At 48.9% G+C, this 27,859-nt stretch overlaps 1 protein-coding gene across 1 annotated transcript; it reads left to right on the top strand.

Annotated features, from left to right (window-relative positions):
• Window positions 1–1,287: 1,287 nt before the first annotated feature.
• RP9 (RP9 pre-mRNA splicing factor) lies at window positions 1,288–11,520 on the top strand. Its single transcript, XM_032977622.2, has 7 exons — window positions 1,288–1,421; window positions 3,086–3,223; window positions 4,816–4,846; window positions 6,444–6,573; window positions 7,253–7,344; window positions 8,580–8,641; window positions 9,544–11,520. Exons 2-7 carry the CDS (start codon window positions 3,093–3,095, stop codon window positions 9,728–9,730), a joined length of 633 nt encoding a protein of 210 aa, XP_032833513.1. The 5' UTR covers window positions 1,288–1,421; window positions 3,086–3,092; the 3' UTR covers window positions 9,731–11,520.
• Window positions 11,521–27,859: the final 16,339 nt, after the last annotated feature.

The following is a 27,859-nucleotide window of genomic DNA, read 5'->3' as shown; positions in this document are numbered from 1 at the left end:
GGCCATTGCCCGAAACGTCGCTTTCATACCTGTCAACCCCTTATCAGTGCCCTACCTTGTTACAGACCCAATTCAGATATTACTGGTCACCCCGTGCCCCTTATAAATCTCAACGTTCATCCCGCAAAGTCACGTCACGAGGGAGACACACAAACACAAAAATTGTGTTGCTAAACAAAAACTGCATTGTGTATAAGGGGCCGTCCATAAATGACGTCACGCACCTGGAGGGGGGTCAGACATTTGTGACGATGTGTGACGAGGGGGGGGGGAGTTTGAGAAATGTGACGTCACATAAAAATGCGCAACTTTAAATAAATATATAATTCCTATAACTACACTAATTATATTTTGATTTAAAGCTTTCGTGACTGCAGTAATTCATATTCTTAGTTTTTTCGGTAAAGTCACGTTGAAGAGAAACAACAAAATAACAATATATATATAAAACCGTTTGAGTTATGGTCGAAACGTCGTGAGAATTTTTTATTGTTTTATATATATTTTGTTATTTTGTTGTTTCTCTTCAACGTGACTTTACCGAAAAAACTAAGAATAATAACACTAATTATGACAACACTCCTACAACATCAGAGCGCAGCGCCACATTAAATACGCACTACAATGACAATAGTTTAAAGTGATTTGAAGCATGGTTTATTTTCAAAATGGAAATATGGTTTTGGGGGGGGGTAGAGCTTTGTGACGTCATATTTGAGGGGTGTCTGACTTTTTATGACGCCGTGTGACGTGGGGGGGGGTCAAAAATCGTCCAAAATTGCGTGACGTCATTTATGGGCGGCCTCAAAAAATGTTTTTGCCAGTATTGAAACGGCTGTACGCCGTATGGGCCTGAAAACTAAATTTACCCCGTACAACAACACTGGGCTAAACCGTTTGTGTTGACAGCTCTCTGTGTTTTATTTGCCTCGTGTGGCTCTGTTATAAATCAAAGGCCCCCCCCCTTCCCCTTGTCACACGGCGTCACAAAGAGTCAGACCCCCCCCCCCTGCCATTCTAGTGCGTGTTTAATGTGGCACTGCACTCTGATGTTGTAGGAGAAAACCTTTATTAAAAAGTCAATTTAATTCAGTAGAACGTGTTGTCTATATTTATTTAAAGTTGCGCATTTTGATGTGACGTCACATTTTTCAACCCCCCCCCCTCCCCCCTAGGTGCGTGACGTCATTTATGGACGGCCCCAAAGGCTTATAAGTTCTCGCTCTCAGCACTTGCGCCGGGCAGCGTGGTCGACTTTTCGGGGGACCTTTGTCTGCACCTTGTGGGCGGGGCCACGAGCGGGGGCGGGGCCACGGGCGGAAGCGGAAGCGCGTGGCAAACCCAGCGACGAACGACTCCACGCCGCAGCGTCGCTCGCGTTGCGGAGTCGCCACGGGAGAAGACGGCGCGTGGAGTACACGGGGAGTTTGGTACACGGGGAGTGTGCAGGGGGAGTGTACACGTGGTACACGGGGAGTGTGCACGTGGTACACGTGGAGTGTGCAGGGGGAGTGTACACGGGGAGTGTGCACGTGGTACACGGGGAGTGTGCACGGGGAGTGTTTACGTGGTACACGGGGAGTGTGCACGTGGAGTACACGGGGAGTGAGCACGTGGTACACGGGGAGTGTGCACGTGGTACACGGGGAGTGTGCAGGGGGTGTGTGCACGTGGAGTGTGCACGTGGTACACGGGGAGTGTGCACGTGGAGTGAGCACGGGGTGTGTGCACGTGGTACACGGGGAGTGTGCACGGGGTGTGTGCACGTGGAGTGTGCACGTGGTACACGGGGAGTGTGCACGTGGAGTGAGCACGTGGAGTGTGCACGTGGTACACGGGGAGTGTGCACGGGGTGTGTGCACGGGGAGTGTGCACGTGGAGTACACGGGGAGTGTGCACGTGGAGTACACGGGGAGTGTGCACGTGGAGTACACGGGGAGTGTGCACGTGGAGTACACGGGGAGTGTGCACGTGAGTACACGGGGAGTGTGCACGTGGTACACGGGGAGTGTGCACGTGGCGTGAGCACGGGGAGTGTGCACGTGGTACACGGGGAGTGTGCACATGGTACACGGGGTGTGTGCACGTGGAATACACGGGGAGTGTGCACGTGGTACACGGGGAGTGTGCACGTGGAATACACGGGGAGTGTGCACGTGGTACACGGGGAGTGTGCACGTGGAGTGAGCACGGGAAGTGTGCACGTGGTACACGGGGAGTGTGCACGGGGAGTGTGCACGTGGTACACGGGGAGTGTGCACGTGGAGTACACGGGGAGTGTGCACGTGGAGTACACGGGGAGTGTGCACGTGGAGTACACGGGGAGTGTGCACGTGGAGTACACGGGGAGTGTGCACGTGGAGTGAGCACGGGAAGTGTGCACGTGGTACACGGGGAGTGTGCACGGGGAGTGTGCACGTGGTACACGGGGAGTGTGCACGTGGAGTACACGGGGAGTGTGCACGTGGAGTACACGGGGAGTGTGCACGTGGAGTACACGGGGAGTGTGCACGTGGAGTACACGGGGAGTGTGCACGTGGTACACGGGGAGTGTGCACGTGGTACACGGGGAGTGTGCACGTGGAGTACACGTGGAGTGTGCACGGGGTGTGTGCACTTGGTACACGGGGAGTGTGCACGTGGAGTACACGTGGAGTGTGCACGGGGTGTGTGCACGTGGTACACGGGGAGTGTGCACGGGGAGTGAGCACGTATTACACGTGGAGTGAGCACGTGGTACACGGGGAGTGTGCACGGGGAGTGTGCACGGGGTGTGTGCACGTGGTACACTGGGAGTGTGCACGGGGTGTGTGCACGGGGAGTGTGCACGTGGTGTGTACACGTGGTGTGTACACGGGGAGTGTGCACGTGGTGTGTGCACGTGGTGTGTGCACACGTGGTGTATACACTGGTCGTATGCACAAAATGCCCTGTGGTGTGCACTCGCAGAGAACACGAGGGGTGGGGGGGGAGAGCTGTTGTGGTTGACGGCTCGTCCCATGCCGTGAGAGACGACGATGCGTGGCGGCCGCGTGTAATATCGTCCTTGTTGTTGTTGTTGTGGTTCTTGTTGTTGATGATGCAGACCCGCCATGCCGCGGGCCAGCAAGGATCGTCAGAAGCGGCGTCGGGGGAGCGACTGCAGCGCGGACGCCGCCCTCGTGGAGCGCCTGCAGCGGCGCGGGCACGACGATGTGCAGCAGCTCAAGCACGTGGAGACCTTGTGAGCGTGACGGCCTCCACCTGTCCATCACTCCCAGCTGCTCCACGTGCTCCATCAGTCACTCTCAGCTGCTCCACGTGCTCCACGTGCTCCATCAGTCACTCCCAGCTACTCCACGTGCTCCAGTTCCACGTGCTCCATCAGTCACTCCTAGCTGCTCCACTCCACAAGTCACTCCCAGCTGTTCCACGTGCTCCATCAGTCACTCCCAGCTACTCCACGTGCTCCAGTTCCACGTGCTCCATCAGTCACTCCCAGCTACTCCACTTGCTCCACGTGCTCCATCAGTCACTCCCAGCTACTCCACGTGCTCCAGTTCCACGTGCTCCATCAGTCACTCCCAGCTGCTCCACGTGCTCCAGTTCCACGTGCTCCATCAGTCACTCCCAGCTACTCCACGTGCTCCAGTTCCACGTGCTCCATCAGTCACTCCCAACTGCTCCACGTGCTCCATCAGTCACTCCCAGCTACTCCACGTGCTCCAGTTCCACGTGCTCCATCAGTCACTCCCAGCTGCCCCACGTGCTCCATCAGTCACTCCTAGCTGCTCCACTCCACAAGTCACTTCCAGCTGCTCCACGTGCTCCAGTTGCACATGCTCCACGTGCTCCATCAGTCACTCCTAGCTGCTCCACTTGCTCCAGTTCCACATGCTCCACGTGCTCTACCAGCTGCTCCACTCCACGTGCTGCATTACTCCACATGCACCGCATGCCTCACCAATCACTCCCAGCTGATCCACATGCTCCAGTTCCATATGCTCCACGTGCTCCACCAATTACTCCCAACTGCACCACCACTCCGCGTGCTCCAGTTCCACATGCTCCAGCACTTCACATGCGCCACGTGCTCCAGTTCCACATGCTCCACCAATCACTCCCAACTTCTCCACCACTCCACGTGCTCCCGGTTTCACCTGCAATCACTTCCCAACACCTCCACCATTCAACCGCCACGTGCTCATCACGATCAGCGCCAAAACTTGGCAGGAAACCTCCCGAAAAAGTCGTGACACTCGGCGAGGCTTTCCTGGGTGAACGAGTGTAATAATATCATAATAATTGTGGATCATCTTTGGACCTCCTTTACCAGTACCAAAATATAATAATAGGGATTTTCCCCTTTTTTCTGGCAACAAAACTGAAGCTTTTTTTACAAGGATTCATGTCTGCATTAACCACAATGCTTGCAGTCAAAACGCAAACAAAAAACACACTGATAATATGATGCATTGTCCTTGAAACTGATCGGTCCACACCAGAGACGGCTTTCATCTGGTCTAGCACCAATTGAGACCAGGCTCTAAAGAAAGCTGTCTCTGGTGTGGACCAATCCGTTTCAAGGACAATGCATCATATTATGGGAGTATGTTTTTTGTTTGCATTTTGACTGCAAGTATTGTGGTTAATGCAGACATGAATCCTTGTAAAAAAGGTTTCAGTTTTGTTGTCAGAAAAAAAAAGGTGAAAATTCCTATTATTAAATTGTGGATCAGTTACCAGCATTGAAACACGTTCGGGATGTTACCCGCTGCTTGTCTCTGCAAATTTCTAATTGTGCCGCTGATGTTGTCGTTTTGTCTTCTTGTCAAGCTACGAAAAGCCTCCTCCCAGTCTCATCAAAGTGAGTGGCCCTGCTGCACCACTTGGAGATGTCTCGACACTCACCCGTTCATCGTCGGTAACATCCATGCAGGCCTTCGAAGGAAGAGTGTTGAACAGGCGATCTCCGTGACCAATTGCCCTTTCTTCACGCAACACAGAGACCCAGAGAGATGTGGAGTGGATAATGCAGGGACTGCTCTACTTACGAATGTTCGACTTGTGAACTTTCAGAGATACGAACAAATCCCGTCCGTATGTCCAGTTGCCTGTTTGGACCGAGAGGCGTAAGTTCAACCGCCGCGCAATAGATGGCGGTGGTGGCATCTCCATCTGCAGAACGTGAAGAACCGGTGATATGTATATCTATGGGAGATTGTACAACTTTTAAAGCCTTTCCACGTGTTCGGTGTACATGCCGTACAACATGTTTGGAATCGACAGGGACTACAGTTGGGACGTATAACAAATCGACTTACGAACAGACCTCTGGAACGTAACTCGTACACAAGTAGAGGGATCCCTGCAGTTTGAAAGACACAAACTCGCAGTATCTCCGAGTCAGTTTGCACCGGCACCCTCGACCTCGCGTCGGACGTGTCCGACGATCATCAGGCGCGTGTGGCGTGCAACAACTCGATTTGTGTTTTAATCAAAGAGGTGGGTAAACGTGTCGAGCCGGTGGGTGGAGCACTCTCTTGTTGAAAGAGTCCCCGAGCGCGGGACAGATAACTGCCCTCCGCCGTTTGGCTGCTCGCTTTGGCGCAGAGAGCCCCCGGTTTGTGGTTCGTGTGTAGCGGTTAGTCGCAGGGGTGGGCCACATTTTTTTGACTCGCGGGCCACAATGGGTTCTGAAATTTGACAGAGGGGCCGGGCCGCCCCCGGTCAAAGTGGGGACATGGGGGCAATACAGGAGAAGGGTAAAATTTAATTTAATAATAATAATATTTGGACAAGTTCGGCAGGCCGGATTAAAATGCCCAACGGGCTACGAACCCGGAGACCAGGGCCCGATTCCCACTCACGACTATTTCAAGTTGACAATATCCGAACCGGTCCTGGGGCTACCCTCGGTCGATTCAGTCTCATAAATGAGTATCCTGTGGAGGTGTGTTTAAACATCAGTACCGGGGAGACAAAGGCGGCCAAGCGTGGCACTGGCTACACCGCCGCCTTGTATGCCGTGCCCGCTTTCATAGATGGTCGCTAGCAGCACCTGCACCAACATTCTGTTTAAAGTCTATGAGGAATCTTTTGTCTTTTGTATGGATAAGTGTTGAACTTCTTTCGCACCATACGTAGCCAACCATACCAAGCGGATGTGGGGAGGGGGGGGAAGGTCCACAAACTTAACACAAAAAGCAATTCTAAAGAAGTGCCTTTGTGCCGTTCGCCCCTTCGGCGTCCTCTGGTCCAACGCTGGCGAGGCACGGCCATAAAAGACACACGGCCGCATTATCTCCTTGCACATTGCCGCAAGGCGGCAGCGGCGATAGCTGACCCCTGCGGCAGTGGCAATGCCACCGCGGAAAACCGCATCCTCGGGCACAGATTTCTCGTTTGTTACGTTGGCCTCCGCCACCTTCCCCCCCACCTCCTACCCCCGACCGTTGGCGCAGGAAAATGATGACAAGCCCGAGGACTGCATCCCGGACCTGCCCGGCAACGAGAGCGCACGCGACTTCCTCGCCAGCGCCCCCTCGAAGGGCCTGTGGATGCCGCTTGGGAAGGAGGTGAAGGTGATGCAGTGTGAGTTGCCCTGGCCGCCCCCACCCCCTCGCGTGCGCCGTGCCAGCCTTATATGTGCGTACGTTGAACTTCATTCGCAAGCGTACGTTAGCCGACCGTGCCAGTCGGAGGTGCGGGGGAAAGTAAAATTAACTTTAGCAAAGGCCTTCACGGGAGGTGCTCTCCTAACAGCGCTTGCCCTGACAGTCTGTTCAGGCTATATGGGGTGGGGGAGGGGGTCTTTGCCTTTGTGCTCGAGGCGTGGAATTATTCAGGGTGGTGACACACTGCCTGGCGGTAGCGCGTCTGCCGCTTGTTGCAGAGGCTCGCGGTTCAAATGTGGCAGGCCGCCCCGATTAATACTGCGATGTGTATTGACCGTTCAAATACGCGCTCTCTGGCCAACGGCCCTTCTTCATAGTACCTCTGCGAATATCGAACTCTTCTTGCGAAGTCATATATATATCAATACTCGGTGTACAGCATATATATAGAGTATATTTTCTACGATATATATGATTCTTTTTACACATCGCGTATGTGTCTGATTGTTTCCGGATGACGTCTCGAGATGCGGCCGCATTCCCGCTACAAAATCGGAATCGTACTGTATCGGTGCCGGGCAGATATCCACCAATCGAAAGGCAGCTCCCTGCGTGGGTCCCAGAAGCCCTTGCGGCGTGCGCGTGTGGCACCGCAGGCTGGCGGTGTAAGCAGTACGGGCACCGCACGGGCGATCGCGAGTGCCCTTTCTTCAGCTCCGGAAACCAGCGGCTGGAGCAGTTCCGTGTGGTAGGTGGTCCCCCGGACCATCGTCCCCACCACCATCATAACCATCATCCTCATCAGTACCATTATCCTCATTTCCCTTGTTAATCATCCTCATCTCCATCACTAGCATCATCATCTGCACCATCATTATCACCATCGTCATTACCACCATCCTCAACCACTACCATCACCATCTACATCTCCATAACTATCATCATCATCACCACCATTCTCATTTCCATCAGCGTCATCATGATCATCATCACCACCACCATAATCCTCATCACCATCACCACCACCACCACCCTCATATCCATCATTTCCATCATCATTGAAGGCTCACTGTGGCCATATACAGAGCCCAGGCCATGCTTGCAAATCAGACTCATCCTGGTCGCACGAGTTCTCAGCTCGTTAAACAATAGGCCTCGTAAAACTCGAACATTCGTCAAATAATTAATGAATGCAGCGCGCCCCCCCGTGAATGTTCGTCGATGGCTTGTTCCTGACTCGGCGCCAAATGTTACACGTTAACTTCCAAGGGCGTAATTTTGATTTAAAGCTTTCGTGACTGCAGGGATTCATATTATTGGTTCTTTCGGTAAAGTCACATAGAAGGGAAACAATAAAATAAAAAATATATATAAAAACAGTCAAATTCTCACGACGTTTCGACTGCAACACAATCATCATCAGGTGTGAAAACCACAGCAAATTTTCTTGCTGTGGTTTTCACACCTGATGATGATTGCTTGTGTTGCAGTCGAAACGTCGTGAGAATTTTATTGTTTTATATTTTAATTATTTTATTGTTTGCCTTCTACGTGACTTCCAAGGGCGTGTCACGAACACGCGCCTCTTGATCAACGTAGCCTCTGTTACGGTATTGCCTTTCGTGATTGTCCGTTGTTTTCCCTACCCATCCATTAATTTTAAAGGTTAGTGTGAGAAAATAAGACGTTACTCAAGGGAGGGCAGACCCTTCGCCTGACGCACATGGCTGTCGCCTGCTACAAAGTTTCAATAACAAGTTTGTTTTGTTTAACCAGTTGAGGACTCAAGAGTCTCGGTTGCAAGAGATGTGACCTGGCCCACAGCAATGACAGAAGCAAAAGAAACAGCGGTCTGGTCAAAAATCAACTGCCGTTATCGCGAGACAATGCAGAATTTTAAAAAAATGTATGTAAAAAAAACAACGAAACTTCAGCTAAAGTGCTTATTTGCCTTTTGAAATGTCGCCGTTTCCGTTGCGTTAGGCGCACGAGGACCCCATGTACGACATCACGCGGGAGAATAAGCAGCAGGAGAAGCAGCTGAGGTACTACCCCATGCACAATCTCGCCGCCACCGCCGGCAGACCCTGCTCGCTGAATCAATATTTATTCGTACTGGAGGAATGCGATGAGCTACAAAGCTCTTTTTCACAGATGTCCCAGTAGATATCCTCGTTCATGGATGTCCATTGCGATGATGATGATGATGGGCGGCGACGGGGCCTAGTGGTAGGGCATTCGCCGCTTGTTGCAGAGGCTACTAATCCAGCGGCCGCCCTGGTTTATACTGCGGTGGTGTGCATTAACCGTAAAAATAAATACTCTGTGCCATCTGCCTCGCTCGCTGTGGACGTTAAAGAGCCTCTCATGCCATCCACAAGAGTAGGCCAATTTCTAGATTCTGCAAAAAAAATTTTATTACACTGCAAATGACTCAACTGGCATTACACGTAACCACACATGCAAGGAGATAACACTAAAATCTCCACACGGACGGGGTCGCGAATTCACTTGATGGTGCTACCATCTTCCGGGCCACCTCACAATTCGGTGGGGTTTGGAGCTTCACAAATCTGTCGCCATTGGCATTCAGTCAGCGGTTTCTCACTCTCCCGTATGTGTGTATGTGTGTTGAACTTCTTTCGCACCGTACGTAGACAACCCTGTTAATCGGCGGTGTGGGGGAAGGACAACAAACTAAAAGACAATAGGCAGTTCTGAAAAAATGAGTTTTCAATCTAGACGATTTAAAAGTTGCATAGCTCCAGTGGCTTAATATCGAGGGGGGAGGCGAGTGGCGTGTGCTGGGAGTGACCTCTAGGCCACCGTGACCCCGGTCATGGTCGCCCTGTGACCCCTGCTCCGTGCTTGCGTGACGTACGCGTCGCGGCTCGCCGGTCAACTTTCATTCACTTCTCGCTCGCGCATCACGTTCCGCGGCTCGCAGGCTGGAGCAGCTCAAGAGGCTTTTGGAGGAGTCCACCACGGGGACCAGCAGCTCCGACTCGTCTCGGGAAGACAGGAGAAAGAGGAGGAAGAAGGAAAAGAAGAAGAAAAAGATGAAGGGAAAAAAAGTTAAAAGAAAGCACAAGCGCCGGAAGTCGAAGCAGAGCAGTTCGGATTCCTCCGACTGAACGTGGATTGCGCATGGCAGGGGGGGGGTGGAGCTGGAGAAGTTTGGATGCAGCCACCCACACAGCCTCAGGTGCCAGTTTGGCATTGGCAGGGCCCAGACTCACTGCGTCACCACGGGTGCCTATTAACTAAAACTACTCTTTTTTTATTTTACCAGGTAAGGCCCACTGAGCTATATATACTTTGTTTCAGAAGCGACCTGGCTCTCACAAATGATAGCTCAACGAAGCGGCTTCTCACATGGAAATTTACGGCAGCCAAATACTCTAAATGTTTGATGTCGATTCTAAATGTGAAGGGAAAAACCGGAGGCCGCAGAGAAAAATCCACGCGGCCACGGGGAGACAGCCGCGCAAACTCCAAATATACCGGCGTCGGAGTTGGGATCGAACCCACATCCTCCTGTACACCAGGCGAGGTAGTTAACATCTCCTAGCCACCGTGGCGACCCATGGGCAGGAGGAACTGACGCCGCGTTTCCTCGCTCACTATCACGAGTTGGCGCCAGTTTTTAAATAACAGAGCCACTGAGGCTGGGCCCTGATTCGCATAGAAGCCTTACCGGGAGACAGGGGGGGTCAAAGTGGAAAATGGAATCAGCTGTCACTTGCATCCTCTCATATACAGGTTAACCTCAGAGCCGTATTTTTGTTACAAAAAAAATAACCGTGGTAAAAAATGACGAAGCTAAAAATTACTAAGCTAATCGTTTTTCAAATGTATCTTCCGCCGGCGTCCGCTAACCCTAGAATACAACGAAACCGTGTTAACGTATTTAGTCAATTACGCCTGCGTAGGGGATCGTAAGAGCACGGAAGATGGGGTTAAGACGGGTCAAGGCCACGGAAATCACAAGGCTTAGCTCGGGTTTGAAATCGGTGGGTTTGAAATCGGTGGGCCGTTGCTGGTCTGCTTTGGCACGGCCTTGGGTCTCGATTCAGCCGTTAGGAAGACGCAGCACGAGAGGGCGGAGGTGGTGTAGGTGGATTATCCGCCAAAGACGACAAAGACTTCGTTTATTTTTTTCTGAAAAATAGGCATGTGATATTTTGTCGATTGGAAAAAATGTTAAACTCTTTGCTTATATTGATTACAAACATCAAGCGTAATTTTTTTCCTGATTTTCTTAACTTGCTGTGCATTTCACTGCCCGTGTGCGCGCGCACGATAAAAATGTAAACAACGAGGTGATGGAACTGACATTTAAAAATGCACAACTTGGCTTTTACTGGAAAAAGTGAAGTGAGGCCTCCGTGTTTCGTTTCTTGTCTTTACCCACTGGAGCCCCATGGTGTGCCAGGTTATTATGAATATTGTTATCACTCCACTGGTTTACCCAGGAAAGCCTTACCGAATCTCAACTCTCTTTCAGGAGGGTTCTGTTCTGCCAAGTATTTTGTAGTGGGGTCTGCGATGCTGCAGTGTGGCTATATAATCCCAATTGATTCATTTGCAGTGTCAGCATTTGGGAATGTTTCGGTCGATAGCAGTTACAAACAGCGTGACTTCTCCCCGCAGAAAAACCCCCATGGCAGAACAGACGGAGGAGAACTTACAAACCCCACTCATTCACTCGCACTGCAGAGCAGGGTGTGGAGAGGGGGTGGGAGATCATTCAAAACCATGGACAAAGGTGCCATACAGAGTCGAGAATCCAACCCAGCAACCTTCTTGCAGTGAGGCACAAGCGTTATCACTGTGCCACCACGCTGTGGACCAGGTATTGTGGTGACATTGTTGTCTGTACGGGGACTTTTTAAGTGTGAATAAAAAAAATATATTTACTGCATGGCCAGTTATGTTTCCACATGTCCCGTAAGTAATATTTTTTTTTTAGCTGGCCAGGGTCTCGCTCAATGTCCTCGGGAGTTTCCGTTAATTTGATGTTAATTTCTGTGCATTTAAGAATTTATTTAGATTAATTTTGTGACGGGGGCAGACAGAGGGGATTGTTTTTTTTTCTACTTTTTATAAAACCTCGACCGAGAAAAGTGAATGGGTAAATTTCTATGACTGAAATGTTCGAGTACTTGACGAAAGAGTATTTGCCATAGATGCCATGGCCGAGAGAGAAACACAAAATATCTCCACCGCTTAAATTGCCCTGCAGATGCGTAAAATTCTACAATTATCAACCAGCAGCCGGCCCCATGTAGATCTGGACCGTACCAATTAATCCCCACGGCAAGGGGCGACGCGGTTGTTGTGAGCATTGCCTCATTCGCATTTTTGTAATTTGGGGATTCCGTGAGAATCGACGATGCGTTGAGGAATCGGTGATTATGGGAGAATGTTTGACTCGATGAATCGTTAGCCTCCACCCACCCCCGCGCGCGCTGGGAATGAGAATGACGTCAAGTCGCTAACGGATGCGGCGGCGACATCAAACAACAACAACAATCCCCTCTACGAGAAGTCTCCTCTCACCCCTCTCTCAGTTTCATTTATTTGGTATAGCCCTGTGAGCCATGCGGCTCTTGGTCCGGGTAAAACCGCGACAAACAAAAACACGAACAAGAAAAACATCTTAAAGTGACTGACTGCGCAAAATCCAGGGAAAAAACACAGCAAAGTCTTCCAGAAAAAGCACCGCATATCAACGCTGTGTGATAAAAAATCCCAGTGGGATGCAAGTCGAACAATAACCATGAGACAATTTAGATTACAGTTATCAAGCTAACTCTGTACTACAACAAACGCATATGGCTAAACCAAAACGTTTTTAAAAATCACCAAAATAAAGCTATAAAAACAATGTAGCAGTGGTCATAGGAACTGCGATTCAAATTTAACAATAAACGATGTACACATAATATGTACTACCAAACATTGCAGCCATAGCTGGCTGCATGAGTCACTCCATAACAGTAGGAGTATCAGTAGGAGAATCAGTAGGAGAATCAGTAGGAGTATCTCTCTCCTCTCGTTCACCAACACAGCGTTCACTTCGCACGCGCCCTGCGAGCTCCCCCGATGAGCCGAGCTCTGAGCTGGCAAGCTGATGAGCTCCCTTGATGAGCTGAGTTGAGCTGGCAAGCTGATGAGCTGAGCTCCCCCTGCGAGCTCCCCCGATGAGCCGAGCTCTGAGCTGGCAAGCTGATGAGCTCCCTTGATGATGAGCTGTGTCGCGAAGTGGCGCCCCGTGGCGCGCAGTGGCGCGCACCGATGAGCTCCCCCGATGAGCTGAGTTGAGCTGGCAAGCGGGTCTTGCCCGCTTGCTGACAAGCTGTCGGCAAGCTGATGAGCCGACCTGAGCTGAGCTGAGCTCAGCTGAGCTGAACCAAGCTCCGATGAGCCGGCCGAACTCAGCTGAGTTCCGGATGAACTGAGTTGAGGTGATGAGCTCCTTGCTGATGAGCTGAGGAGCTGAGGAGCTCCGTTCAGGAGCTCCGTTGATGAGTTCCCCCGAACTGAGTTTTCAATGCTGTAGCGTTCTCTTTTATGCCAAAATCCTTCCTCTTGACTCCTCCCCACAAGGTGGGGCTTCTTTTGATTTAGCGGTGTGTCGTGGTCTGGAGCGCGTGTCCGTATGTGCGTCCGTATGTGTGTCTTTGTGTATGTGTGTCCTTGTGTGCGTCATTTACGGCATTGTTCTATTGATTCCTCTTTCCATAGACCACCAAAAATACAACAGGTGTTACAAATCGTCTCAAGGCGTCTTTGTCTGTGTTGCACAATCTAGAGGGAGGCGATATTCTCTCCGCATAGAGCCCCGCGTCCGTATGTGCCCTTCCCCGACGCACAAAGAAATGGTTAAGTTTTTTTTTAATTCATCAAAGTTATTCCATCATAGTCCTACATCGTGGCGCTTGACTTTAGCTCAAGGGAAGGTGCTCTCTTAAGCGTATGTATACTCTCATCATGTACGGCAGGGAGACAAAGGCGGCTGGGAGACACTCTTTTTCCTTGGCCCTCGGTTTAACATCGCTCAAGTATCTGCAAGGCCATGCCAGCGGGACATAGCTCATGGCGAATAGCGTTAACATTAACGCTGTTTGAAATTAAACATGGTTCCTTTAACTGAAACTCCCTGTCCCGCTCTCTCGCTGTTTCTCTCAGTCTCTGCTGCACTCTCGGTCCACCACTCTCTCGCTGTCTGTCTCAGTCTCTGCCCCACACTCTCTGCCCCATTATCGTGCAACTGCTAGCTTTAGCACAGACACCCGCTGGGGTCTCTCCCGCCCTCGCTTCAGGGCTGCGCCTTTATCCGGTCTACACCGCCATGCGTCTCAAGGCTCCTCATTAATTCCCGCCGTTCCGTGTATAAGCTTATCATTTGTTATCAGGTATTCTCAATATCCTCAGTCAGGAGGTATGCCTCTGAAGGTCGGAGGCTCGTACTCCGTGGTGTCAGAGGCAGGGCAGCAATTATTTATTGGCGCTGGCTGTGGGAAGAAAAGGCGTCTGTCTTCTTTGGCGTGAGGCCACCTTCACATGGGCACCCGCAGGCCCCTGCCACCCTTGCCTCCGGCCTCTCTTGCGTTTTTTTCCCTCTCTAACCGTAAATTAACCCTGCGTGATTATTTTCTTGTGTCCGGAGGTTAGAGAATTCGTTTTGACTTAGGAAAAAATTCTGATTTCGATTTAAAGCTTTCGTGACTGCAAGGATTCATCTTCTTTGGTTCTTTCGGTAAGGTCACGTAGAATGAGAATAAAGTAATAAAATAACACGATAAAATTCTCACGACGTTTCGGCCGCAACGCAATGAAGACGGCCGCTTGCGTTGTGGCCGAAACGTCGTGAGAATTTTATTGTGTTATTTTATTATTTTACTCTCATTCTACGTGACCTCACCGAAAGAACCAAAGAAGAAAATGCTGATTGTCATATGCTTCTGTCAGGTTATGAAAAAATACTAACTACTAAACATTCAGTATTGGATTTTTAAATGGGCAGTGATTCATCGATGTAGCTCGTAGACTGGTTTACAATTGGAGCGAGCGTAAGGATCGATAATTTAGCCTACTCCTGCTGTTGAATTTTGAACTTTAACGTTACTTTAAAGAAATGCGGTGTAACCGGATGATCTTTTTGACTTACCTATGTCTGTGGCTACTGTGAACTCTCCGCGACCCTGGGCTCCGCCTACGTCAACCTTGCAGCATGCTCTCAGCTGTTTTTTTCAAAGCGGCCCGTGCTGAGGTTGGGGAGGTTGTCCTTGGAGCCTATTATGTATTAAATTTATTTATTTAATTATAAGGTGGATAGTGTTAGTATCAACGCTCTGTGTGATCATGCCTTGCAATTTCCCCAACCCAATTATTGCCAAGGTTGCTGCTGCCGAGTTCGTTAGCACGCTCTTATCTCCGCTTTCACACGCTACGGGAGGACAAGGCGTCTTTTTGGCTTACGTGTTGTTTTTCAGTTTACTATGCTCTTATGTGTTTTATTCATTAAAAAAAATCTAGGTGTATCGGTAAATATTTTATGGATATTAAATGATGGAAAAAGAGCGGTATACAACAATCCCCTGGGTTTTTGATTTATTTGTTTTATTTTTTCTATCTACGTGACTTTACCGAAAGAACCAAATGGTATGAATTCCTGCAGTCACGAAAGTTTTAAGTTAAAATTTAACGTTGGGATTTATATGGGGCACGGGGTGACCAATAAATGTCTGAATTTGTCTGTAATAATGTAGGGGCACTGGTAAGGGGTTGACAGGTACAGCTCTTGGTTGAACGCGCCCCCGTCACAGAAATGTGGAATGTCCACCACCGGCTCAGAGCTTGTCCACAGGAGATGAGCAATGCTCATTTTTGGCAGGAACTCAGAGGCATTTATTTCTGTTACTTTGAACGTCTACGCGGATGAAACTTCCGGTGAACGAACATCAGTCGCGGTGCGTTCATGGACAGGGATTTACCGCTTTGCCCTTCGAGATGATGAAGGCGCGGGAAATCCGCAATCTGATCACTACCCCCTGGGATTGCAGCAAACAAAACAAAAAAAAACCTTCGTCTGATAAAACAATGAATGAATGGGACGAGGCGTCGTTTCCTTCATTACGGCGTGCGTGCGTCTGTGCGTTCTGAAGCGTGGGGGAGCGGTAGTGTAGCGGGTAGCGCTACGCTGCGCTACGAACCCGGCGACCCGAGTTCGAATCCCGCATCACGGCCACCAGCACCAGCGACGATAATTATCTGAACCGGTCTTGGGCCTCTCCTAGGTCGACTCGGCCTCAAATGAGTACCCGGTGCGATGTGTAAAACTTCGCCACTGGGGAGACAAAGGTGGCCGGGCGTTGGTGCTGGCCACCCACCCCCTGTGTGCCGTGCCGTGCCGGTCTTTAAAGCTGCTGCTCGCTAACAGCACTTGCCCCAACAGATTGTTCAGGCTACACGGGGGGAACTTTTGGGTTTTGTTTGTGCTGAAGTGTGGTGGAATGTCAACCCTCGCTGTCGGCAAAATTCATGTAATGCCCCTGACACTGCTGTTGAGAGACGCTTCAATGTCGAAATCGGTCACGCCTTTGCTTACTTTGCAACCAATGTCACGACATCGTATATCCCGAAAGACACGCACAAGAAAAACACTCCTGGGAAGGCCCCCTTGGTGCGTAAAAAATAACTAAAACGGGATGTATGTGTGACAAGTGCTCGCTATCAGCACTTGCCCCCAATGGTCCGTTGTCTATACGGGGAATATTTGCCTTTGGCTTTGTTACACTGGGTTAGTGGTAGCAGTTAGCGGGCTTCGCTGCGCTCCGAACCCGGCTGTCCAAGTTCGAATCCCGCATCACGGCCACCAACACCAGCGACGATAATGATCTGAACCGGTCTTGGGCCTCACCTAGATCAACTCGGCCTTGAATGAGTACCCGGTGCGATGTGTAAAACTTCGCCACTGGGGAGACAACGGTGGCAGATGTTCAGATGTTCAGAATATTATTTTGAAATTATGTTATAATTATCAAATTTTAAAAGTAATTATAACTATTAAAAAATACATGAAACTTTGTAGTAGAACGAAGCAAAATGGATAGTACACTTATAACAATTGTATATTCATTCCACAGAATGAAAAGCCCTGGTAGAATCATTAGAATCAAGATGTTTAATAGCAATCATTCAAAAAATTTACAAAATTGCTGCTTCTACATTCTCCCATGGAGAAGCAAAATGCTCCTTCATGGAATAAATAAAAGGTGACCTTAGTAAATTTAAACAATCAAATAGTTAATCATGAGTGGAGGGGGTGAACGCCCCCCCCCCCACACACAACATAACACCGTTTAAATGTTGACTTAAAGCTTTCGTGACTGCAGTAATTCATATTCTTTTCGGTCGTTCGGTCAAGTCACGTAAATAGAAAAATAAAAATAAGAATCAAAATAATCACCTGAAGACGATTGCTTGTGTTGCGATCGAAACGTCGTGATTTTTTAAAAATAAAAATTTTCTACCTACGTGACTTTACCGAAAGACTCAAAGAGTATGACACCGTGTACACACGAGTATTTTGTAACACGGTGGTGTTAAACAAATTGCGGTATGTTCGCGCAATTCACAACACACAAGTTACACAACGCAGCGGGTAGTGCCCGTTGTTACACAAGCAGACACACACATGAAACAATTACATAGTTACACGATTACACAGCAGTTGCAGAGTTATAACAATCACAGAGTTTCATATTCTTGGTTCTTTCGGTAAAGTCACGTAGAAGGGAAACAAAATAATAAACATCTTAAACAATAAAATTATCACAGAGTTGCACAATCACACGGCTATTACAGAGTTACACAGTGAACCAACAGTTACAGCCTTTATTTTTTTCTCACTATAATTTTTTTTTCTCACCTGAAGACGGACGCTTGTGTTGCGACCGAAACGTCGTGTTTTATTTTATCATTTTTTTTCTATCTACGTGACTTTACCGAAAGAACCAGAGAGAAACAGTTGCAGTGTCGGGTGGTGGCAGGTTTAACGACACATTTATATTTGTGCGACCTAATCTCCCGTCCCCCCCCCGCCCAAAAAAAAACAACAACTCATGGATAATATTTGTCGGCGAAAGCCCTGCCACGTGTTAAACGAACAATGACAGAGTTACACGACTACACAAGCGTTACAGAGTCATAGCAATTACAGAGTCCCACCGTCACACGCCATATGCAAAGTTGTTAGGCGTTTGCGCAACAGCGCACACAGCCTTAGAACAATGAGAAGCACATGATCCTCGTAGCAAAAGTGATGATCCTCGTAGCAAAAAGTGGCTACACTTGTAGTAGCTACTACACTTGTAGTAGCTACTACACTTGTAGTAGCTACTACACTTGTAGTAGCTACTACACTTGTAGTAGCTACTACACTTGTAGTAGCTACTACACTTGTAGTAGCTACTACACTTGTAGTAGCTACTACACTTGTAGTAGCTACTACACATGTAGTAGCTACTACACTTGTAGTAGCTACTACACATGTAGTAGCTACTACACATGTAGTAGCTACACTTGGAGTATGTAGTATATGTAGTAGCTACACAAGTACTACACATGTAGTAGCTACATGTGTAGTACTTGTGTAGCTACTACACTACTACACTTGTAGTGTAAGGGGCCCGTCCATAAATGACGTCACGCACCTAGGAGGGGGGGGGGGTCAGACATTTGTGACGATGTGTGACGAGGAGGGGGGAGGGGTGTTGAGAAATGTGACGTCACATCAAAATGCGCAACTTTAAATAAATATAGGCAACACGTTCTACTTAATTAAATATACTTTTTTTTTATTCTCCTACAACATCAGAGTGCAGCGCCACATTAAATACGCACTACAATGACAATAGTTTAAAGCGATTTGAAGCATGTTTTATTTTATTTTGGGGGGGGGGGGCAGAGCTTTGTGACGTCATATTTGAGGGGGGGTCTGACTTTTTGTGACACCGTGTGACGAAGAGGGTGGGGGGGGGTAAAAAATCGTCCAAAATCGCGTGACATCATTTATGGACGGCCCCTAAGTCTCTACGTTTAAGTATGTGTGTGTGGGGGGGGAGGGGGAGCGGTGGTGCAGCGGTTAGCGAACCCGACGACTCCGAGTTCGATTCCCGCTCACGGCCAGCACCCCAGTGCGTACCGTGTCAGCCCGTACGGTTTGCCCCGTGTTCCTGTACAGGGAAATTTGAGTTTTCAGGTCCACATGGCGTCACAGCCCGTTCAAGACGGGCAAAAAAAAGACGTTTGTGTCTATTTGTTTGCGTTTCTCTCTCTCGTGATGGGACTTTGTAGGATGAACTTTGAGATTTATAAGGGGCACGGGGTGACCAATAAGGTCTGAATTGGTCTGTGATAGGGTAGGGCACTGATACGGGGTTGACAGGAATGGCAGTGACGATGGTCTGAACCGGTCCTGGGTTTCCCCTAGGTCGACTTAGCATCAAATAAGTACCTGGTGCGGTGTGTAGTAAACATCGCCAATGGGGAGACAAAGGCGGCCGGGCGTGATGCTGGCCACCCCCCATGTGCCGTGCGGGCCTTCGTAGGTGCTCACTAACAGCACTTGCCCCAACAGTCTGTTCAGGCTATCGGGGGGATCTTCGTTTTGTTGAGAGTCTGTAGGTCTCGGCGTCTCCGCGTTGCTGTGTGAGTGTGCGAGTTGTCCTAAGTCTGACTGCGAGTCCATGTGTGAGTCACTAAAGCCTCTGTAATTCTGTGTGTGTTTGTATCTTGTGTCAACCTGTGGGTCTCTGTCCAGGGTCTACTGGTCTCCTGTACGAGCCTCTGGATCGCTGCGTGAGTTTTTTGGGTCCTCCCAGTCTACGGGACTGTGTTGCTCTGGGCGGAGGAGGCTCGTGAAGGACGCCGCTGCTGCTGCTACTGACCGGTTGGAGGCAGTCGCCCTCCGCCAACAACGGAGGGCGGAGGAGCGACGCTCACAACAACGAGCGGAGCGCCGGGCGGTTAAAGCACTGCAGGTTGGCGCAGTAGGGGGCACAGGTGGTGCATCAGCCAGTCATCTCAGTCAGTCGACCCGTGGCACCTGCTGGGTCTGCCCCCTGACCTCGTGCTGCCGGCGGGCGTTCGACACTTCACGTGGTAGCCTCAACGTGCACCTAGCCTGGCACAAGCGCCGTGGTGACTTTACCGCAGCCTAGCGGCGAATGGGGGTTGTTGTTGTCGTCTGGGCGTGGTGCTGGCCACCCACCACCTCGTGTGCCGTGCCGGCCTTCATAGGTGGTGCTACTCGCTAACAGCACTTGCCCCTACAGTCTGTTGCAGGCTACTCGGGGGCTCTTTGTCTTCTGTTGCTCTCGGTACGTTTCTGCGTCTTCCTGAGTCTGAGTCTCTGAGTAAGCCTGTGGGTTTCTGTGTAAGTCTGTGGGTCTCTGTGTACGTCTGTGGGTCTCTGTGTAAGTCTGTGGGTCTCTGTGTACGTCATTGGGTCTCTGTGTGAGTCTGTGGGTCTCTGTGTGAGTCTGTGGGTCTCTGTGTAAGTCTGTGGGTCTCAGCACGAGTCTGTGGGTCTCCGTGTCAGTCTGTGGGTCTCTGTGTGAGTCTATGGGTCTCTGTGTGAATCTGTGGGTCTCTGTGTGAGTCTGTGGGTCTCTGTGTGAGTCTGTGGGTCTCTGTGTGAGTCTGTGGGGCTCCGTGTCAGTCTGTGGGTCTCTGTGAGTCTGTGGGTCTCCGTGTCAATCTGTGGATCTCTGTGTGAGTCTGTGGGTCTCTGTGTGAGTCTGTGGGTCTCTGTGTGAGTCTGTGGATCTCTGTGCGAGTCTGTGGGGCTCTGTGCGAGTCTGTGGGGCTCTGTGTGAGTCTGTGGGGCTCTGTGTGAGTCTGTGGGGCTCTGTGTGAGTCTGTGGGTCTCCGTGACAGTCCGTGGGTCTCTGCGTGAGTTTGTGGGTCTCCGTGTCAGTCTGTCGATCTCTGTGTGAGTCTGTGGGTCTCAGCACGAGTCTGTGGGTCTCTGTGCGAGTCTCTGTTTCTCAGAAGCCACTGCCAGGCGCATTACAGTGAATCAATGACTCCACCTGACGTCTTCTTCTGCACCCAGGGCCAGTGCCGGATGATCCTCGTAGCAAAATATCAAATGTAGCTACGGGCCCCGCACTTTCAAGGGCCCCGCGCTAAATGCTTTCAAGCTATCAACTCCGGTTCAGTGATTCTGCACTTGCTCCAGAGTGAGTTCGCCACCGTGTGTGTGTCTGTCTTCTGTCCGTGTGATGTGTGTGTGTGTCTGTCTGCGTGATGTGTGTGTGTCTTCTGTCCACGTGATGTGTGTGTGTCTGTCTTCTGTCCACGTGATGTGTGTGTGTGTCTGTCTTCTGTCCACGTGATGTGTGTGTCTGTCTTCTGTCCACGTGATGTGTGTGTGTGTCTGTCTTCTGTCCACGTGATGTGTGTGTGTGTCTGTCATCTGTCCACGTGATGTGTGTGTGTGTGTCTTCTGTCCACGTGATGTGTGTGTGTGTCTGTCTTCTGTCCACGTGATGTGTGTGTCTGTCTTCTGTCCGCGTGATGTGTGTGTGTGTCTGTCTTCTGTCCGCGTATTGTGTGTGTGTCTGTCTTCTGTCCACGTGATGTGTGTGTGTGTCTGTCTTCTGTCTGCGTGATGTGTGTGTGTGTGTCTCTCTTCTGTCCACGTGATGTGTGTGTCTGTCATCTGTCCACGTGATGTGTGTGTGTGTGTCTTCTGTCCACGTGATGTGTGTCTGTCTTCTGTCCGCGTGATGTGTAAGTGTCTGTCTTCTGTCCGCGTGATGTGTGTGTGTCTGTCTTCTGTCCACGTGATGTGTGTGTGTGTCTGTCTTCTGTCCACGTGATGTGTGTGTGTGTCTTCTGTCCACGTGATGTGTGTGTGTCTGTCTTCTGTCCACGTGATGTGTGTGTCTGTCTTCTGTCCACGTGATGTGTGTGTGTGTCTGTCTTCTGTCCGCGTGATGTGTGTGTGTGTCTGTCTTCTGTCCACGTGATGTGTGTGTGTGTCTTCTGTCCACGTGATGTGTGTGTCTGTCCACGTGATGTGTGTGTGTCTGTCCACGTGATGTGTGTGTGTCTGTCCACGTGATGTGTGTGTCCACGTGATGTCTGTCTTCTGTCCGCGGGAGTCGCACTGGCGATGTGCTGCCCCAGAACCTTTGAGCAAACAAGATGGCCGCCTGAGGCGCGCGCGCGCTCCCAGCAGCGGCTGGCGGGGGACGTTTGTGAGGGGGCGGGGGGGGGGCCGGGGGGCCAGGGGGGGGGGGGGCCGAGGGAGCCGGGGGGGGGGCCGACGGCGCGAGCAGAGGGAGCCGACACTGACTCACACATCATGCACTGACTCACTCACACATCATGCACTGACTCACACATCATGCACTGACTCACACATCATGCACTGACTCACTCACACACCATACACTGACTCACACATCATACACTGACTCACTCACACACCATACACTGACTCACTCACACATACACTGACTCACTCACACATCATACACTGACTCACACACCATACACTGACTCACACATCATACACTGACTCACTCACACACCATACACTGACTCACTCACACACCATGCACTGACTCACTCACACACCATACACTGACTCACACATCATACACTGACTCACTCACACACCATGCACTGACTCACACACCATGCACTGACTCACTCACACACCATGCACTGACTCACTCACACACCATACACTGACTCACTCACACACCATGCACTGACTCACTCACACATCATACACTGACTCACTCACACATCATACACTGACTCACTCACACATCATGCACTGACTCACTCACACATCATGCACTGACTCACTCACACATCATGCACTGACTCACACATCATACACTGAATCACTCACACATCATGCACTGACTCACACATCATACACTGACTCACTCACACACCATACACTGACTTACTCACACATCATGCACTTACTCACACATCATGCACTGACTCACTCACACATCATGCACTTACTCACACATCATGCACTGACTCACTCACACATCATACACTGACTCACTCACACATCATGCACTGACTCACTCACACATAATACACTGACTCACTCACACATCATACACTGACTCACTCACACATAATACACTGACTCACTCACACATCATACACTAACTCACTCACACATCATACACTGACTCACTCATACACTGACTCACTCACACATAATACACTGACTCACTCACACATCATACACTGACTCACTCACACATCATACACTGACTCACTCACACATCATGCACTGACTCACTCACACATCATGCACTGACTCACTCACACATCATGCACTGACTCACTCACACATGCACTGACTCACACATCATACACTGACTCACTCACACATACACTGACTCACTCACACATCATACACTGACTCACACATCATACACTGACTCACTCACACACCATACACTGACTCACTCACACACCATGCACTGACTCACTCACACACCATACACTGACTCACTCACACATCATACACTGACTCACTCACACATCATACACTGACTCACTCACACACCATACACTGACTCACTCACACACCATGCACTGACTCACTCACACACCATACACTGACTCACTCACACATCATGCACTGAGTCACTCATACATCATACACTGACTCACTCACACATCATACACTGACTCACTCACACATACACTGACTGACTCACACATCATACACTGACTCACTCACACACACTGACTCACTCACACATCATACACTGACTCACTCACACATACACTGACTCACTCACACATCATACACTGACTCACTCACACATCATACACTGACTCACTCACACATCATGCACTGACTCACTCACACCATGCACTGACTCACTCACACATCATACACTGACTTACTCACACATCATACACTGACTCACTCACACCATGCACTGACTCACTCACACATCATACACTCGCACAACCACTGACCCATTCACTCATGATACACAGGTTCACTCATCGTGTGCTGGCTCACTCGCACGTCATACACTCACTCACACTGCCGCTGACTCGCTCACACATCATACACTCACTCATTATACGCTGACTCACTCATCATGCGCTGACTCACACATCATACGCTGACTCGCACATCATACACTCACTCAACCTAATACTGACTCAATCATCATACGCTGACTCGCACGTCATACACTCACTCACGCTGCCGCTGACTCACTCACACATCATACACTCACTCACTCATCATGCGCTAACACATCGTACACTCACTCACACTGCCGCTGACTCGCTCACACATCATACACCCACTCAACCTAATACTGACTCACTCATCATACGCTGACTCACACATCATACGCTGACTCATGCTGCTGCTGACTCGCTCACACATCATACACTGACTCACTCATCATACACTGACTCACACATCATACACTCACTCACACTGACACTGACTCGCTCACACATCATACACTGACTCACACATCATACGCTGACTCACACATTATGCGCTGACTCACTCACGCTGCTGCTGACTCGCTCACACATCATACACTGACTCACTCACACATCATATACTGACTCACTCACACATCATACACTGAATCACTCACACATCATACGCTGACTCACTCATTATACGCTGACTCACTCATCATACACTCACTCACACTGCCGCTGACTCACTCACACATCATACGCTGACTCACTCATTATACGCTGACTCACTCATCATACACTCACTCACACTGCCGCTGACTCACTCACACATCATACACTGACTCACTCACACATCATACACTGACTCACTCACACATCATACACTCACTCACACATCATACACTGGGAGTGTCGTGCTGCCAGCTATGGCTGCAGTTTTTTTGTCGTACGTGTTATGTATATCGTTTATTGTTAAATTTAAAATCACAGTTCCTACGATTACTGTTGTTACATTGTTTTATAGCTTTATTTTGGTGATTCGAAAACATATGGTTAATCTAAATTGTCTTATGGTTGTTGTTGGCTTGCACCTCATTGATTTTTGCACACAGCGTTTTAATGATTTTTGTATGTGTGTGTGGTGTTGTATATGAGCCTTTTCCAAAATTGATCTTAACAATAATATTTGCCGTTATATATATCATATTTTTTTAACAAACAAAAAAAATTATCAATAAAACCCGTAAGCCAGGCACACGAAAAAACCAGATGTCGACCATAAACAGGGCCATTAATAAATAAAGAAATAATAAAACTCTCGAGGCGAGGATGTTAGCAGCTATCTGCGAAGATCTCCAGATGAACAAGAGTTTGATGTGCCCTAAGGGAGGTCACGCAGAGGGAAGCCCTCCGCAAGCCAGAAAGGAGGATGCCCACGGGTTAAACCATATTTTTAGGAGGCATTAAAACAACGGTTAAAATTTAAAATGCAATAACAGGAATAAGCTAAAGTTAGCGGTCCTCGCGCTCACTCCAATTAAGACCAGGCCACCAGATACATCAGTGAATTATTATCCAAACAGGTCCCTGCAGGGTGGGCTGGTAGGAACATTGGAATTTTGCGCAATTTTATTTTTACACCCCAACAGCACGAGATTTCACTTCGTTATGAAAGGGGACGGACGGACGGACACATTAATCAATTGCAGGCTGGTACACTCATTTTACAACTTTGTTCCTACCAGTATAATTAATTCGCTATCAAATGAGTTTCACCTTTAATACTTTTACTGTTAAAACAAAGCTTGGAGACAAAATAAAGTCACATCAAAGGTTTTCGAGAAGGAATGAGACAACGGGCAAACTTGCGAAAGAGTTTAAACAATATCCCAAGCAACCCCGACCACCTTTGTCTCTCTCGCAGAGCGGAGAAGCAGGAATCACACCTTATCACAAGGGGCCATCTGGAGCTAGCCAGACGGATAATGAGAAACACACACAACAGCCAGCGAGCACGTTTTTAAGTTAAAGAAGTGGCTACACATCAGTCACACATAAAATTAAGAATAACGTGTTCACCTTACACAACATTCAATTATAGAACCTTACAGAACCAAGGGATATGGATTCCAACAATTAATAATTCCATCATAACAATGCGAACCTCGGTAAACCGAGAGGTGTCGGGAGGACGTAGTTACAAACACGAGTCTTGGCGAACATGGGACCAAATGGTATTTGAGAAATATAAAGTCGAAAGTATACAGAGATAGGTACTCCCGACCACCTTTGTCTCTCCCGCGAGCGCAGCGTCAGATACTACAGCAGCGTCAGATACTACAGCAGCGGAAAGAGCGCGGCCAGCAACGCCAAGCAAGAGCGTGCAGCAGCTCATCCAGCAGTGGAGGAAACTGCTGCCAGCGAACCAGCACGGGCGCGTTCGCGCATCTTGAAGGAGAGGGAGCGCGCGCCACCAGCGTGCCATCAGCACCAGCATCAGCACCAGCGCGTGCCAACATTAACCACCAGCGTGCCACAGCGCGCAACTTCGCGTCACCAGGGCTGAGAGGGCAGCGGTCCTGCACTCAACACCCATCGGCGCGACGACGGCGAGCGTCGTGCTGACTCATCCAGCCAGCGGTGGACAGAAACTGGCAGTCGTTCGTATGCCCCTCCCCCACACTCTCCCCCCCTCCTCACTCCCCCACCGCTACACAACGAACAAACATTTTTTTTGATAAGGAAATCAACCGAGGCGTTTGCTCAACGCAAGAAATCAACAACGCTCCCATTAAACATACAAGACTCATGATAACTGCGTCAACTATTAGCTGATAACGAAAAACATCTCCACCCATTGAGTTACGTTGATGACGCAATCAGAATTATTTCAGTCGAACGCTTTAATTGCATAATCGTTGATGAATCAATGAACGAACATCGCCGTGGTACTGTGCTGACGATTTCAAGCATAATAATTTCGCATATCAGAATGTGTTAAGGATTGGATACGAATCAAAGACCGAGTGCCGTCTTGTGTAATAATTCAAGTATACAAATTCGCATATAATAGAGTTAAGGTTTGATAGAATAGTTATGCATGTTTAATCTCTCTCTCAACAACCGATTGATTGCGTTACGCGTCGGGAATTAACCACAGGTGCCGCTATCGAGGTGAAACAACGCAATCGTGATGGTATCATGTTAACGCTGTGTTGAAATTCCAAAATCCCGAGATTGAGTTTCCATATTATCCAAAAATTAAAGTTAGCTAGAAAATAAAATTGATTAAAGCAGAAGGTTTGTGTGTGATTCTTCCTGAAATTCTGCATAATATTGTTCTGCGTATGAGATCTGAATCCTGGGGACCTATCATAAGCACACTATCACCACACATAATCCATAACACACATAATTCATAATGTTCAATCGAGAGTAATCGTATCCTTATCGATAATACGGAATTAAAGAGCAGAGTCGAACCGGCTCTCTCTCTCATTCACGCTCACAACGCCTGCGTCACTGCATACGATTAATTGCGTTATTCCAATTCATAACACAATCCTCGTCACCGAGGCTCGACCTGATAATCTATAACGACCTACATTATCATAACCACGCCCACTCGCATAAATTAATACGATTATCTCTCGAATCAGCATAATTTATGGTAATTAACATAATTTCGGGTAAATTATGCAAATTCCAAGTTTCATTTCATTTTTATTATTTTCATCAATTTTCATAACACCTATATATACAACAGTGGAATATTTTGCTGGTTTATTCCAGAATGTTTCTGTTACGAGTTGTCGCTTTTTAGATGTTCTGTGTTCAAATGTTGTTTGTTGCGGTTGCACCCGACTTAAGAGCCGCATGGCTCACAGGGCTATACCTAATAAATGAAACTTGAAAAACTATTACTATAGTACTATACCGCCTTCGACTTTGCGAACGACCGGGTGTTTAAGGTTAGCGATTTGTCGTACTATCTGGCTGTATAGCAAATGAAAAAAAAATTACAATTGCTTTACTATGCGAGTTGAAAAATGTATGTGTTATAATATTGACGTGTTTTTTTTTAATTAGGTTCCCTTTATAACATAACACCACAGTGTTATAACATTGTGTGTGACACTGTTCTAAAAGTGTTTTTGGTTTGGCCATGTTTTTGTTTATTGTAGTACGGAGTTAGACTGATGGCCTTAATCTTTGTTTTCTTGTTGTTGTTGTTTGACTTG

This window comes from Petromyzon marinus, chromosome 63, assembly GCF_048934315.1.
Source record: "Petromyzon marinus isolate PM22_M1 ecotype Great Lakes invasive population chromosome 63, UKy_Petmar_22M1.pri1.0, whole genome shotgun sequence".
Lineage (NCBI taxonomy): Eukaryota > Metazoa > Chordata > Hyperoartia > Petromyzontiformes > Petromyzontidae > Petromyzon > Petromyzon marinus.
The sequence above is the reverse complement of the archived record's forward strand: the minus strand, read 5'-3'. Positions and strand labels throughout refer to the sequence as shown.